The sequence below is a fragment of the Solanum dulcamara genome, chromosome 1, assembly GCF_947179165.1.
Source record: "Solanum dulcamara chromosome 1, daSolDulc1.2, whole genome shotgun sequence".
NCBI lineage: Eukaryota > Viridiplantae > Streptophyta > Magnoliopsida > Solanales > Solanaceae > Solanum > Solanum dulcamara.
The window spans coordinates 4,138,934-4,154,818 of record NC_077237.1 but is presented as its reverse complement, the minus strand read 5'-3'; the positions used below and the strand labels follow the sequence as shown (position 1 = coordinate 4,154,818).

The 15,885-nt window shown below is 35.0% G+C and overlaps 1 protein-coding gene across 2 annotated transcripts; it reads left to right on the top strand.

The window, feature by feature from the left end:
* Positions 1-388: 388 nt before the first annotated feature.
* LOC129898714 (zinc finger CCCH domain-containing protein ZFN-like) lies at positions 389-9,849 on the top strand. Of its 2 annotated transcripts, XM_055973363.1 has the most exons (7): positions 389-772; positions 2,465-2,622; positions 3,590-3,652; positions 6,183-6,302; positions 6,715-6,987; positions 7,996-8,325; positions 9,319-9,849. In XM_055973363.1, exons 1-7 carry the CDS (start codon positions 700-702, stop codon positions 9,601-9,603), a joined length of 1,302 nt encoding a protein of 433 aa, XP_055829338.1. In that variant the 5' UTR covers positions 389-699; the 3' UTR covers positions 9,604-9,849. The 2 variants fall into 2 exon arrangements, with proteins under 2 accessions (XP_055829338.1, XP_055829346.1); XM_055973371.1 differs by lacking the exon at positions 389-772 and having other exon boundaries at positions 2,494-2,622; positions 3,578-3,652.
* Positions 9,850-15,885: the final 6,036 nt, after the last annotated feature.

Here is a 15,885-nt window from a genome sequence, read left to right as displayed (position 1 = left end):
TTTTATGCCCAAATGTATTTATCCTAATTCAATTTCGGAAAAAGTGAAAAAATTCACCAAAACGCCCCTTAAAGAGTGACGAAAAAGGAAAAATAAATATTATTTCTGAAACAAACTAAAAAGTAAAATAAGATAAACATAATGAAAAAAACGAGGGAATATCTTTGCATGAATAAATAAAAATAAAAAGTTGAATTTTCGAAATTCAAATTATATCATATAAATTGAGACGAACGGAAATGTGTGAGTATATAATAAAGAGAAACACTTTGTGAAAAAGCAAAATTTGTTGTGTAAAAACTTGATTGGTTGTTGTATGTTTTTGCCTTCTCCAAATGTTTGATTGGTTCATATTCACTCTCTCTTTTTCTTATTTTCTTCTCCTTTCTCTTCTCTTTTGGTTTTTTGTGTGGAGAGGAAAAAACAACTCCTTTTCCTTCTCCTTCTCCTTCTCTTTCTCTCTGTCTCTGTTTTCCCCTCTTTTATTTTCTCTTGAATCCCCCCTTTTTCCCTTCTCTATTTTCAGGTTTTGGGCCTTTTTTTTTCTTTGCTGCATTTCATCAAACACAAGAGGGGTGTTGTTTTCTGTTTCTTGAGATCAGTGAAAAAGTTGGTCGGAATCAATGGAAATTCCGGTGATGGGTTGTTGGTAGTAGAAGAATACTTCTATTTTGCTTCTTAACCATCATCATCATCATCATGGATTTTGATGCCGGAATTTCCTTGTCTGTAACTGAAGGACCTTCCTCTTTGTCACCGTCTCTTGACCAAGGTACTGTTTTTTTTATCTTTTTTTTTGTTTGAGGATCATCACTGTAGCTAAAAGAAAAAAGGGTGTCCACCTGTTTCCGTGCACTAACCTCTCGTTATGCGTGTGGGTCTGGGAAAGGCCGGAGTTCACAAGAGACTGTTATTGCGGCTAGAATTATGGTGAAAAATGTAAAAAGAATAGAATTTTTAGTTCATGGGTTGTGAAGCATAATTCATTTTGATTATTGGGTTTTGAATAGATTATTTGTATATAATTAATGAGTTTTTTTTAAAGCATAAATACGAGATTTGAGCTAAAGTTATTGAGTTCTGTCTAACCTTATACTCGGGTGGTGGCTCCACCCTTTGTAATTTGACTTGCAATTTTTTTCTTTTTTGGCTTTTTGTTGGTAATTAAAGAAGGGAAGAAGATAAAGATGCAATTTTTGTAATTGGGCTTTCATCTTTTGCACAAGCTTTGGTGTATATGGTAGTAATACTTTATTACTCTGAGCATGTCAGAGTGCATATGTGATATTATTGTCCCTTTTTGCTCTTCATATATTTTTAATATCTTTTTTGTCTTTTCATTAAAAAGTATATATTTTGCATATCATTTTCACAAAAATTGATCAAAAGGAAAGTCTTTGTCTGTGTACATTCACATTATGCTAGTGCATTTAATCCTTACTATTTTCCCCTCTTTCTTTTTTCTTGGTTGCTTCCATTGATACATGGATATTGGGTCAAAAGCACATTTGGTTCCTCAGTTATTGATAAATTTTGATTTTAGTCGTTGTGATATTAGACTAAGCATATGTGACCTTCAATTAATTGAAGCGTGCACTTTTGATCCCTTTAGTAGGTGAATTGGAAGTTTTGGTTGGTGACTATAAGGTGTTTAATTGTCTGATATGGTTAATAGAAGACGAGTTCTAGTGGAATTCGTAAATAGGGTGAGATGCCTTGATGATCAAGTTGGGTGCTTTTCTTATTTCTTGATAACTTTTGTAAAGCATGATTTTTAATTTGTAGCATGACTTGTGATGCCGATGAAATGCACGTAAAGTACTTATGGTTGTATTCATCAACTTTATTGTACATTTATTGTTAGAGGAATACTATATAAGCAAGATATGCACAAGTTGGCTCTCAACAGGAGAAGCTTTTAACTTGTAAATGTGATGTTATTGAAAAGCTTATGTTGGAGCATTTAAGTTTTTTTTTCAAGATTAAATCAGTATTGTCAAAGGTGCTCTTAAGCCCTGAAGCAAGGCGCAAAACATGTTACGCGCTTCGCCTCTTCAGTATCGTCATCAAGGCTCTAAGACCAACTTTTTCTTTCCAATAGGCAATATTAAACAATTGATTTTTCACTTTAAAAATCATAAACCTTTTTCAATTTCTTTGTCCATATATTTGATATTCATGCTTATTATTAGTCATGGTCTATACATATTTGTATTTTTCCTCCATTCTCACCTTCCTTCATTAAATCCACACTTTATTTGCTCTTTACACTTAAAGCCCCAATGGACCTTAGAGCTTTTTTGTTCGCCTTTGATAACACTGGATTAAATACTGGTAAAATAAGTTGTCATGGTCCGAAACTCAGAGCATTTGGAAGAAGTGTATGGAACTGGTATTAGTACTAGTATCATTTAAGCTGGCCCAATTATCAATAATAGTACTTATTGTTCACTCCTTGGTTCAGACACTTTGTGGCAAATGAATTTGAGATCAAGGGAATCAATTGAGTCGGGACATTATCCTGTCCGTGAAGGTGAACCAGATTGTTCCTACTACATCAGAACTGGTCTCTGTAGGTTTGGATCAACTTGCCGGTTCAACCATCCTCCTAATAGGAAACTGGTAAGGCACTGAATTCTACTAATAGGGGAAGATGAATTAGAGAAAACTGCCTAGAAGTCATGCAAACTTTAATGATTTTATTGTTTGGTGGTGGTGGTTTTTTCTACTTGTCTAGGTTAATGTACAAAATATTTCAATGATAGTGTCATAATTAATAATATCATGAATTAGGATCATAAGTCCCTATACATAGAGCCCTTATATTTACTACTCATTTTTTCTTTTTACTGGAACTTAAATAACTGTTTATAGATGAGCTTCTAAGATTTGGCTTTGCTGAACTGACAAACAATTCTGCTCTTCGACTCTTGTCTCTCCTTCACTAAAAATGTTGAATGACAAGGTAATATTGTTTGTAAGCACATTTGTGCAGCACTTGGAAAATGGGCAGGTTAGAGAAGGTTCTCCTTTTCCTTGTATCATAAGGAAAAAGTATCAAAGGTCGAACCTGCACTCTATGGTTAAGTAAGGTGTGAAAAATCTCTGCCATAGGTTTTGAATCCTTGTTCCTTAGTTTACATACATTATGTATACCAGACATAAGCTTCCCTGTATGTACTGCAACAAGCATCTCTATACACTGCTATATGAGATATTCAGTTGGGATCTTTTTCTTTTGTTGGTGATAATGGTGGTATCCGGTCCATTTTGTGGCAAGTACCTGCTACCTCCGACCAACACAGGTATGGGGTAACTCTACCTACCAAGGCTTCGGCAAACGGAAAGAAATCACCTAACTTTTTGTCTCAGTTGGGATTTGAATCCCCGTTTCCCATGTTCAGTTGGGATTCTATTTCTTCATGATAATTACTAGACGTACAATGCTTATGCTGTCTTCCTGATAGAACTTTAATAATTGTCATTGAATTTGAGTTTACATGGATCTAAAAATATTTATATATTAAATTCTTGTATATTCTTATGTTTGTATCTTGGGAACTGATGATATGCAAAGTGTCTGATGTAGGCCATCGCCACTTCTAGGATGAAAGGAGAGTATCCAGAAAGACTAGGACAACCTGAATGCCAGGTATGTGCCAGGTCCATGTTTTTTGTTACTGAACATGCAGGAAAATGACTAGCAGTGTAATAGCACCTATTCATAGAAATGGAGAAACAACAAATAGCCTCAACCCTTAACTAGTTGGGGACTTAGGGGCTGGATTTACAAAAGGAGGTTTAAAATAAAGATCTACCACTGTTTGGCTTTAAATGATGTCTCTTCTCTCTCTAGCTTGAACTAGTAATTATGGTTTGGTATATTAGCTTTTTTTCTTCCTCTTCTTGAAATACCTTCGGGCTTCCCTCTATGTCCTGTCTAGTGTCTTTTCCTTTTATTCAAGATAAAATGTTGTTAACTTTGTGTGTTTGGCCATTCTTTTACTCAAATTATGGTAAATGAAGCCTAGCTTAAGTTTGTGCATTTTCATTATTTGCTATTCATCACTCATCAGAATCTTTAGATATACACGTTGAAAAATAATTCTTTAGCTACTTCTCAAAACAATAAATTGAAAAAGAATTCTTTTAGTTTATTCATTGTTACTTGATGGTTAAGTAACTTGCTGGAAGTTTGTCATAACATGCAACATTCAGTCGTGGGCTCGTGGCATATTTGCTCCCTTTTTTCTGGTTTTGCTATAGATCTTAACTAGTCCCTTTTGTTTCAACCCTTTTCACAATATGTGACATGTCGTAATTTGAAAAGCTGATCACTAAGAACCAAAGATCATTATCAAATTGAACTGAAAACTTTTATGATGCATAGGCACATAGTTATGTCCGGTAATTGCTTTTGGATTGAATCTAGTTGATCAAGATCTAGATGTGCTTAAAATATTCACAAAACCCAAGAGTACCTCTATCTATTCAAAAGCAAAACTTGACCAACTTCATTAGCTTTATTTAATTCAGCCCCCAACTTTACTTAGCCTTTATGTTACTGTTTGACTGGGCATTTCCATCTTATCTTTTTTGTAACGGACGATGCAAATGATTCGGGCTGTCCAAAGGGAACAGAGGATAAGAAGGTCAATGTTAACATAATTTTGTAGCAGGCCTGTGAAATAGATCTATTTTACCCTATAAAAAAAGAAGTTCCATTTTATTCTGTTTTGCTGTAACGAAGTAATTATAGACAAGTCTGTACTTATGGGGAAAAGAAAATAATGGTAGTTGTTAAGATAGAACAGTTAGAAGTAATATTATATGCTGAGAATTTTCTAAGGGTCTAGAAAGGAGGTGCACTGCTTGAACAAGAACATTCATGGTAAAACAAAGTACCAATCTCTTATCAAAGCATAGAAAAAAAGCTAAAATATAACATTCATAGATTTGTGGTCTGTTTCTGCATCACAGTAAGTCCTGGAAATAAACTGGCTTTTCTAAATGATTTGGAAATGACAAGAGTACGAAATAAACTCCGCGACTAAATTTGATTCCCCATACTCAACAATTAAATTCAATTCAGGTAAATAATGAATTATTTCTTAATCGGGTATCAAATATTTGGTTTGATAAATCTATGCTGTTTTCTGTATATATCATTTGCTAAATACTGGAAATATTCATCTTGTAATTTTTCATTTTCTGGTTGATAAATCTAGTTTTGAATTTAATTGAAGCATCATGGTTAGTGAGGATTCAGGTAGCGAATCCCAACTTGCTTGGGATTAAGGTGTAGTTGTTGGTTAATAAATTTAGTTGTCCCAAGACCAATGTTTGGTGCTTAAAAAAGGTATGTTACCTCAGTATGTGATTTTCTTTGAATGTTATTGCTAGATTCTGTACTATTCTCAGTTTTACTTTTTCAGATCACTATTTCCCTGCGTGACTAGATCTTGGGTTGCATAAAAGAATATTACATACTCCTTCTATGATGCGACTTTAATCTCTAAACAAAGATGTTCTCTATCTAACAACACAGGCTATTAGGTGAGGCGGTTCACTCAATTTAAGATGGTATCATAGCAAGCAGAGGTCCTTTAATATCAACACCACCTAGCAACAAAATATTTTCACGTGTCTGACCCGAGGGGCCTATTTAGACATAAAAGAAATAAACATAATTGTTCCCTCGCTGACCACTTAAACTTTTAGATGAGGAGTTCACACAATTCATCAAAAGATATAATATTGTATAAGCATATCTTTGTTGCAAGTCTTCAGTGAACAAGTGATAGATGAATCTGGATTTTTTGTTTGGTTTAGTTGTCAAAATGATCTCTAAATAGAAGAGACTGTTCTATCTGGAGTGTTTATCTATGATGCTCTTTAATGGTTCAACAGTTCTCTCATTCTTGGATCTTAAGTGAATCAGAGCATTAGACTCACATGCAGAAGACTCAAAATGTTGCTTTGAATGTTTATTAACCATTAATGACTAGTTTTTAGTGTTAGACTCAGGCATTTAACATTTAATATAATCATCTTTCTTAAATTCAATCTATTTGACTCTTCAAGTCGTACTCTGCGTGAGATTTCCTGTGGTAGCTTTTCATTTGTCTCCTCTAATTTAACATATTTAGCTCATGGACTGAATGATTTTAGCAATTTCGCAGTACTACTTGAAGACGGGAACTTGCAAATTTGGAGCCACTTGCAAATTTCACCATCCTAAAGACAAGGCTGGGATTGCTGGAAGAGTTACCCTAAATGTCTTGGGCTATCCACTTCGCCCGGTTTGACTTCATTACCAGAACTATTTGTTGAATTTAATAATCTGTTTTCTAATGCATGCAAAAAAGTCTGCATTCACGATGACTCTAATGAATCTTAACCTGCATTTTTCTTTTCAGTTGCCATATTTTTGAACAGGGCACTTTCAATTTCTTTTATTCCACATGCTTTCTGCTAAAAGTTATATAAGATCGATTGTAATGATTGAAGGGAGCCATACTTGTGTTTAATATAGAAGAGAAAGCTAATAAATGAATTTATTGTCTTGGCATTTTGTTTGAAATTCATGGATACATGTATTGCTTCATTGGATTTTGCTAGGTGTGTTATGATTGTGGAAATGGTTGATCGGGACTCCTTGAGACATGTTTGTGCTGTGCGGTTATACATAATGCCTTTTTTTTCTGCCTACAGAATGAGTCTGAATGTGCTTATTACATGAGAACTGGACAGTGCAAGTTTGGAAGTACCTGTAAATTTCACCATCCCCAACCTTCTAACATGATGGTCTCCTTACGTGGTTCCCCTGTTTATCCTCCCGTTCCTTCTGCAACAACTCCTGGTCAGCTGTCCTATCCCTTGTCAAGAGGTTCTTTTATCCCTGGTGCACGCTGGCAAGGTCCTTCAGGTTACACTCCATTAATAGTGCCTCAGGGAGTAGTATCAGTTCCAGGATTTGCATACGGTGTAAGCTTCCGCATGATACCTTGCAAATTGCAATTCCTTGTTATGTACGAGTTAACTTTGTACTTGGTTGTAATTCTCAAAACCAGAATTTGCTGCATCCAGATAATTCTTATAACTTGGGTTCCAAATTTACTTGTTGATCCAGAAGGTTCAAACTGTTTTTGGCTATGATTTTATAACCCCTTACCTATATTCATATTTGTGGATTTTATAACTTTTCTAGAATATTTAAAGTAATTGACGGATGAATAAAAGAATTCTATCCTTTAACCTCCCAGCTTGTGTATGCAGAGATTCCTTTCTAAATTTGAAGGTTCTGTTCTCAACTTGAATATATTCGAGAATCATCACACTACAACATAGAAAACCAATTCCACTTCAGTTTAGTAATAGAGATATTCCTTGGAACAATATCTTGGTAATTATTACTCCCAAGATGTAGTTCTCATCTGTTGCTCTTCGAGGATGCCACTGTTACTAGATAGTGAAGTCGCCTTCTTCCTATGCTATTTGAGTGAATAATTTTCTGTGGGATATTAAGATATTACTCCCTCAATTGTGAAGGAGGCGAGAAAAGTTTGTGAACTAGTTTCAAGGAGCGTATTCACTGCCTTCATACTTCCTAAAGATGAAGCAACAGACCACTCTAGTCATATGGTATTAAATTCTTATTGTGGCTGATATCCAGATGGAAATATGTTTAGCATGAAATTGTGAGAACATGGTTTCTGAATAATCATCATTTATTTGATGGGAAAGAAGTGGTCTGCAATTGGGAGCTGGCTGAGTTTGAACTTGACCTTAGTCCCCAGTAGGAGTATTCATAAATGAACTTAAACTCTTTACCCTTTATAAGGGAGTATTTAAGCAAGATATTGCAGCCTTTTATGCTCAAAGTGTTTTGAATACTCTTGTATTGCACTAGCTTGTGAGCTGTTCCATATCTACTTTAGGTTTTGTTTTACGTGCATACAAACTCAATTTACATGAAGGTAATATCTTTATCAGGGTCAGATGGGCTCAGTTTCTTCTCCTGAGGGACAGCAACAGACAGCTGGAAATAACCAGGTCTATGGAACTTCACGATCCAGTGATCCAGCAACTATGGGATCCCAAGGAGTCACTTCCCCATATCGTCAAGCTTCTGGTCCTATGGGGTACTATGCATTGCAAGGGGAGAATGTCTTCCCTGAACGGCCTGGACAGCCTGAATGCCAGTTTTACATGAAGACCGGAGACTGCAAGTTTGGTGCTGTTTGTAGATTCCATCATCCAAGGGAAAGGCTGATTCCTCCTCCTGATTGTCTGCTAAGTCCCATTGGACTTCCTTTACGCCCTGTGAGTAGAACTTCTTGTTATTTGCTAGTTCATTTTGGCATCAGTCTAATGATGAGTTTGCTGTTTGATGCTTCCACACTTGTTGTGTCAGTGTTAGTGTATTTGTTTCTCATGCTTGATGTGCTTGGTAATTAAATGTGGCAAGTTGGTCCTCTCCCAATTCTGTTATTGTATTTTTCGTTCCCACTGCGAATAAAGTGCTCCTAGTTGATTAGTTGACATTACAGGTTCCATGGGTTCAAAGAGATGGTGTCTTCATTATTTTTCTACTTGGAAGATGGACTTGTAGTCCATGTGAAAAAGTGTTCTTCAAAAATGAAGGAAAAAAAAAACTTTTGTTGATTAGGACTTCAAATCTGTGGGGACCTGTAGATTTGTTGGAATCCATGTTAAGACTAGTTTTTGACTAAGCTACTAATTGTTTCGGGTTCTAGCGAGTCATTATGTGAAAAAAATTTCGTCAGGCTCAAGGATATTACCAATGACGAAACAGAACATCTGCATACTAAGTTTTGGGATTAGCAGGTGTTATACTATCAATAGTGGCATAGAAATCCTTCGTTTTTTCGAAGTCTTAGTATGCTTTTCTGGCTGAAGATTCGATTGTTTTCTAAACCGAACAGGAGATATTTTTATCTACAGAAAGCAAAGAGGAAACAGAAGAGCAAAAAAACTATTCTTGGAAAACAATTCTTTTGACACTCACAAAACTGCTGATTCCTTCAAATTCAAACGAAATCCAACACCACCTTACTGAACTTAGGTGTATCATGTTGATGGAGTTATGTTATTGACAAGAGTTTCATAATCTGCATGACTGCTACAGTCCTGGAACATATTTGGAAGAAAAATAAAGGAAGAGAAGTAGAGATGTAGGGGAAAAATAAGTTAAAATGGGCTAAAGACTAATTACTTTGTCCTGCTTTTCCCTCCAAAACCTTTGTGGAAACTTGACGAGCTGAAAATATTTCTTTTGTTGGATTTGTTTTGCAGGGAGAACCATTGTGTATTTTCTATTCCAGATATGGGATCTGTAAATTTGGCCCAAGTTGCAAGTTTGATCACCCAATGACAGTTTTCACTTATAGTATCGCATCATCATCAACTACTGATGCTCCTACTGTTCAGCGTCTATTGGGTTCATCATCAGGAACCAGTGCATTGAACATGACTTCAGAAGGGCTTGTTGAAGCAGTTTCAACGAAGCCCAGGCGACTGTCACTCTCCGAAACAAGAAAGATGCCGTCTGGTGATAATAACATTGACAGAGAGGGGTGATATTTATCCACCAATTACCAGCCAGCATCATCATTTTCTATCTTTATGGGAATCAATAACAGTTGCCTGTAAATTCTTTTCCATCGGTGGAGATGTACAGAATCCAGTAAAGATCAATTTATTCTTCTGAAAATACATTTCAGTTGACAAAGTTGACATATCTGTACTTTCACTTTGGAGCAATGTATAAATCTGCCGATGTTGGCACAAATTGGTTAATCCAACTGTTAATTATTCAACCGCCAACGGCCCTCTACATTTTTCTATGTGAATCAATTTAACCCCCTAATCTACTGTATGAGCCATTGATTTCCTCAATAGCATCCAGCTTTTGTGAATATAGAGAAGGTTGTAATAATCCAAATGCCTACTCTTGTACCTTGCAGTGGTTCGTTTTTTTTTTTTGAGGAAGAACTCTTGTACCTTGGAATTGTTGTAGACATATGTCAATGCCGTGCTTTGCTTATAAGTATTATCAACCATCAGAGTTTTAAGGGTATCTCATGGTTTTTAGTTAGCTGTCCATTAACAGTACTATGATTAACTGAATTTTTTGCTCTAGTTTTCTCATTTATTTTTGGCAGATGTATTTTGTCCTTGCAGGTTTTGTATGAGGTAACTTGTGGTGCTCACAAACAGAATTGATGCCAAATAAATGGATCTTTCTTCGTCTGTTCAGTGCATTATTATCTGGTAAACTGGATTTGTTTGGTGCTCACCAAAGAAAACACGGTATGTTGGGAGGTTAAATAGTTTTCATTATGGAAGTGATGGCTCTTTCTCCAGCTTAAAGAAGTTTGTTTAACAGTCCCCTGTGAATTTTCTGTAGAAATTGTACAGTAAATAGAAAGGGAACATGTTTATGCAGCAGCACATTTCATCAGGAAGGCAGAAGATAAGAATGGAAAGGGAGATGTAACCTCTTAACTTGTTTGTCTTTGACCTTTACTTTTTTTCCTTAATGATCATGTAATTTAACGTTTCCAAAGATTGCCATGTATATCTGTTTTTCTCATAACTAGAATGGAATTTGTTAGTAAGATTGTAACTGTTTTTAAAATCATGAATAGGGATTTCTGCCTTGTAGGTAGTTCTACTTGTGTAATTATACCATTTCTCTATCTTAAACAAAACCCGAGAACTAGTTCATACTTCACACGATATATGTTCAGTAGTTTTATGTTGTAGGCTACAGGATCACCACAATCGTCATCCAAGAAGCTCGTGAAAGATGGTGGATCTCATCTCTAGATTGCGGCATCCCTAGGTGGCACATGTTTGTGGCAACAAGATCATCGCTGAAGAATATGTTATGGGTATGTGGTACTGGAATGACAACTTGTGCAAATAGGAAGCCATTACTTTTTTTGGTTGCATTAAGACATCTAGCATACTGTGCTCAACTAACTAATAGGAAGCTGAAGCTCTCTGGTGAACTCTGAAACACGTGAAGTTTTAACTTACTAAGTGAGATGTACAATGATTTAATGAAGTTGAAGCAGTCAACCTTGCAATTCGACACTGAACCAAAGGATATTCAACCTAGTAACCTAATGTCCTATATGAAGATGGGGTTTGTCAGGAAGATGTAAATTCTAACTTGTCTCCTGACCCAAGGTAGAAATACATCTCTGTCTTGACTCTTGACCAAAAAAAGATGGTTTTGTGAATTGGTAATAAATGGACTTATTGACTCTCACAACATGATCCTTGAATCTTTTGAGAAGAGAGAGTCATAAGTGTTGTTAGCTATCAACAATTGAATAAGATAAACAATAGTTCAGGGAGTTATGCCTGACGAACCACCTGCTATTTGGTGATGAGGAGCCTCTAAATCGTGGCTCTAAGAGTTCTGTTTGTTGCTCTCCTCTGTCCCATGAATAAGACTTTGTTTTCAGTGAGAACCAAGAAAAAAACTGAGGTTTTTACATAAATAATTAGAATGTGTAGACAGTTTGCCGAGGGTCTACGGAAACAACCTCTCTACCTCCCAAGATAGGAGTAAGGTCTGTGTACACTCTACCTCCCCAGACTCCACTTGTGAGATTACATTGGGTATGTTGTTGTTGTAGACGTGGGGCTGTTTTTCAAAAACATGACTCATAAAGATGAGATGTGTAGATTGGTATTACCTTTATGTCATTTTGAATTCTTAAGTAAATTTCTTATTTCGAGTGAAAGTAGTAAAGGGGACTGCATTGCGCAGATATGTAAGAAGGTCAAATAAAGTCAGATGGTGAAGTTTACAATAGCAAAACAAAGCCCTGAGATCTAAGGTTGTACTAATTAATGCTTGAATTGCTCTTATTAGAAATAGGGCTACTCTATCGGAAACAGTCTATCTCCCAAATAGGGGTAAGGTCTGCGTACACTCTACCCTCCCCAGATTCCACTTGTGGAATTACATTGAGTATGTTGTTGTAGAAATAGGGCTACTCTTGGGTATGAAAGAAGGATATTCCCAGCCTGGCCACATCCCTTTGATAGCTTTTTTTTAGTCTCCTTCGCTATGTTAATCCCTCCGTATTGAAGTGCAAATATGCATGGATCATTTTGTGAGGAGAAGTTTGAAAAAAACATCTGATCTTAGCAGCAGGCTCTTCTTTGTATGATCTATAGAGCCAAATCTGTTGGATTAGGATAGATAAAATGCTTTTGTTTAACTGGAAGGAACATTAGTAATTCTAATCATTTATTCTATGATTAGTTGAAGTAAAGGAATGGAAGATTTTATGTAGATGCTCCACGCGCTCCTCTGGGGTATTACTATAAATGACTATTGCTTCATTACCACCTGTCGTCTTTTATGTTCCAGTTACCGCATTCTCTCTCTGTTGTTACTGTTCTTTTTCTGGACACCATACTGCTTTGCATATTAATTGACCTGTTTTCTCCTGTCATATTTTCGTTTTCTTAACTATTTTGATTTGTTGCACTTGAGCCGAGGGTCCTTTCGGAAACAACCTCTCTACCTACCTCATGTACGGGTAAGGTTTGCATACACTCTACCCTCCCCAGACTCACTCGTGGAATTATCAGAGGAGATTGCTTCGATATATTCTGTTTTCTTGAATTTAAGAATATTGAGTTTACATTCTCCTCTTCAGAAGAGACACAATTACATTTACTTTACAAATATTTGCTGTGCTGATTTCCTTCCCATATACATGATCAGTTGATCTCTATCAAACCCCAACCTCTGCAAGGTTTATACTCTTTTTTCCCCAACACCAAAGCTTGATGCCCAGGCAGACGTGACGACCTAATTGCTTTAGCTGTAATTTGCATTCAAAGACTCGATGTTTCAGGGGATTCTGCAATTGCATGATTTATACACTACATTGATTGTAAGGTGTACTTCCTTCAATTGTCCAGCTTGCCTTCATTGATGATTGGAAAAGCCATTTAACTGAAGAAGCTTATGTACATGTTTACTGACCACCATGCAAATGCAGAGGTCGGAAGTTTATAGGTTCTTACGATGGCCTCAAGTTAATATACAACAGTAATTGAGTTTACTATTAGTAGATATATTTTAGTAAATTTCTTACACACATACAAGATTTGGTTAAAAACTACGACGTTCACGTGAACTTGTAGACAACACTCTAGGTCCTGCCCTAATTCAATGGATCTCAATTTTTTGCAAGTGATGCTTGACATGAGAAAATAGGAGTTACTTGGCAAAGCACAAAATTCTGCTATTTTCTCTTTATTTAATTCGAATTTGAGACTAATTATACTTTGCCATACTATCATTGATTGAGTTAAACTAAGAAAGAGGATAAAGAAATAATATCATTGATGGTTGGAAGATTGTTCTCAGCTTCTTGATATCACATTATCTCGGGAGTTTACTGATTCTATTCTTCTGGATACGCTCTTCATCCCCCTCCGTATTGCCATTTGCATGTCAGTGCAGAAAGTAGCAAGATATATAACACCAAACATCAAATTCATACCAAAGAAATCCATACGAAACCATCCTTTTCCCTCAATAACCGTGGTATATGGTCTAGTTTGTGCACGAGGTACCTGCTACCTCCTACTAGCAGAGTAGCTTTTGAAAGTCGTGGCTGGATCTAGATAGCAAATTCCAAGCATTACAATGACAAGATTGTCCTTCAGATTTATTTTGTACTTCAAGACAAATATTATCCTTCAGATTTATTTTGTACAATTGCTTCCCTACAACCAACATTGATAGATTGAACTAACAGCAGCTGGAGGACTAAAATATGTTCATTGCATTAAGATACATGAAAACCAATCCTTAAAACAGTAAGACTTACAAGTTACAAGTGTATGACATGTTCCATACACAGTCAATAGTTAGCAAGAAGAATTGCAAAAATAAAGACTTACAAGTGTTTGGATCCGTTGTATTGTATTATATTGTTTTGTTTTGTTAGTATAAATATAATATTTATTTTGATTGTTACACAAATTTTATTGTATCATATTGTTTAAATTCATCGTTAGGTAGCGACAAAAAGAACCATTTTGTGTAACGACCAATTTGGTGTAATAGCATCGTTATCTTAATATTTTCTTTTCATTTTGTCTTTACATATTATTTAATAATTCTATTTTATCTTTTACCATGGCTTTTCATTAGTAGTTTTACCTCGTACCCTAGATTTCTTGTAGGTTTATTATTCAAATTATGAATGTGTGGCATTATGTAACGATGAAGAACGATACAATCTGTCCAAACGTTGTATTTCATTAAAATAATGCAGTATGACACAATATAATAGATACATTATGAAACAATACTTAACAACCATCCAAATAAAGTGTTAATATCAGGCTTTTGTCTGCAGTAAGGGTTGAACTTGTGATGCGTGTCTAATTCATATATCATGTGTTGCACTCTTACACTAGGCCAAAACCATGTGGTAATTTTCTTCACTATGGTGCCCTCGTGATGTGTGTCTAATTCATATATCATGTGTTGCACTCTTACACTAGGTCAAAATCATGCGGTAATTTTTTTCACTATGGTCTATCGGAAACAACCTCTCTACCTTCACAATATAGAGGTAACGTTGCACACACATCATAACGTAGAATTACACTGATTATATTATTGTTGAGTTTTTTTTTATTAAATTGCTGACGTGGGTATTAAATATCAAGATTGCTGATGGTGTAACATAGGGTTTCGTCCTGCTACCTAATCTAGCAATATTCATAACTAATAGTACTAGTAAATTCTGAAACAATTCAGTGGAAGATTCATAAAAGGGATATGATTATAAACAGAAATATTTCAAAAAATAAAATAAATGAAATAATTTTTGTTTGATACTGTAGTTTTGATATTATGATATTTGATATGTATTTTAAATTTTTTATTTGTTATCATATTTTTTTTTGTGATTTATGGTATTTGATATTTATATAAAAAAATGAAAAGATCGATTATCGTTTGGGATTATATAATTATACATATTATTTATATATATTATTATAATTACAATAAGTTTATAAATTAGTATTACTACAAAACTAATTGTTTAGACGTTAGAACTTTGATTGTTATATTTTGAGCGAAATATTGTGTAATTGATTCACGAAGAGAATTACTTAAACTTTTTCTTGAATAACTTTATATATTTAAGGTGTTAGTATAATTTAATTGGCATTTTTTAAAAGGCCAAAGTCATAATTTTTTATCATATGATGGATTATATGTAAGTTGAGGTCAAATAAACTATGATTGTCGATTAATCATTTTCTGATACTCTTATTCGAGTCGAGTGCTTATTGAGAACAATCTCTTTATCTTTACAAGATAGGAAAAATATTGTATACACATTATTCTTTTCAGACTCCAAGCTTCACATATTGCATTGTTGTTATTTGTTTTGAATTTTCTATTTTGGTAAAGTTAAATTCTTTCAAGATCAATTACTTGATTTAGTTTGGGAAAAGTTTTCTATTTATCCTATAGAGATGAGTTATCTGTCATGAGAAACTTCTTGTGTAAAAAATAGGTTGAGAGGCCAATAATGACTCACATAATTACACTCACATACTCACCTAGTCACTGATATGCCTGTGACTTCCCACTTTTTCTTTCTTTTTTCTATTTTTGATTTTTCACCTGGTGTTTAGAGTTTGAAGAGTCGTTATTAAATTCAAATCGCACATTACACAGTTTATTAGGAGATCGTGTTCTTAACAAAATTTTCTACCTATTCAAAGTTCAAATTCAAAATTTTTGATTAAAAATGAAATAATTTCATCAATGCACCACTGCCGTAGTTGTGACTT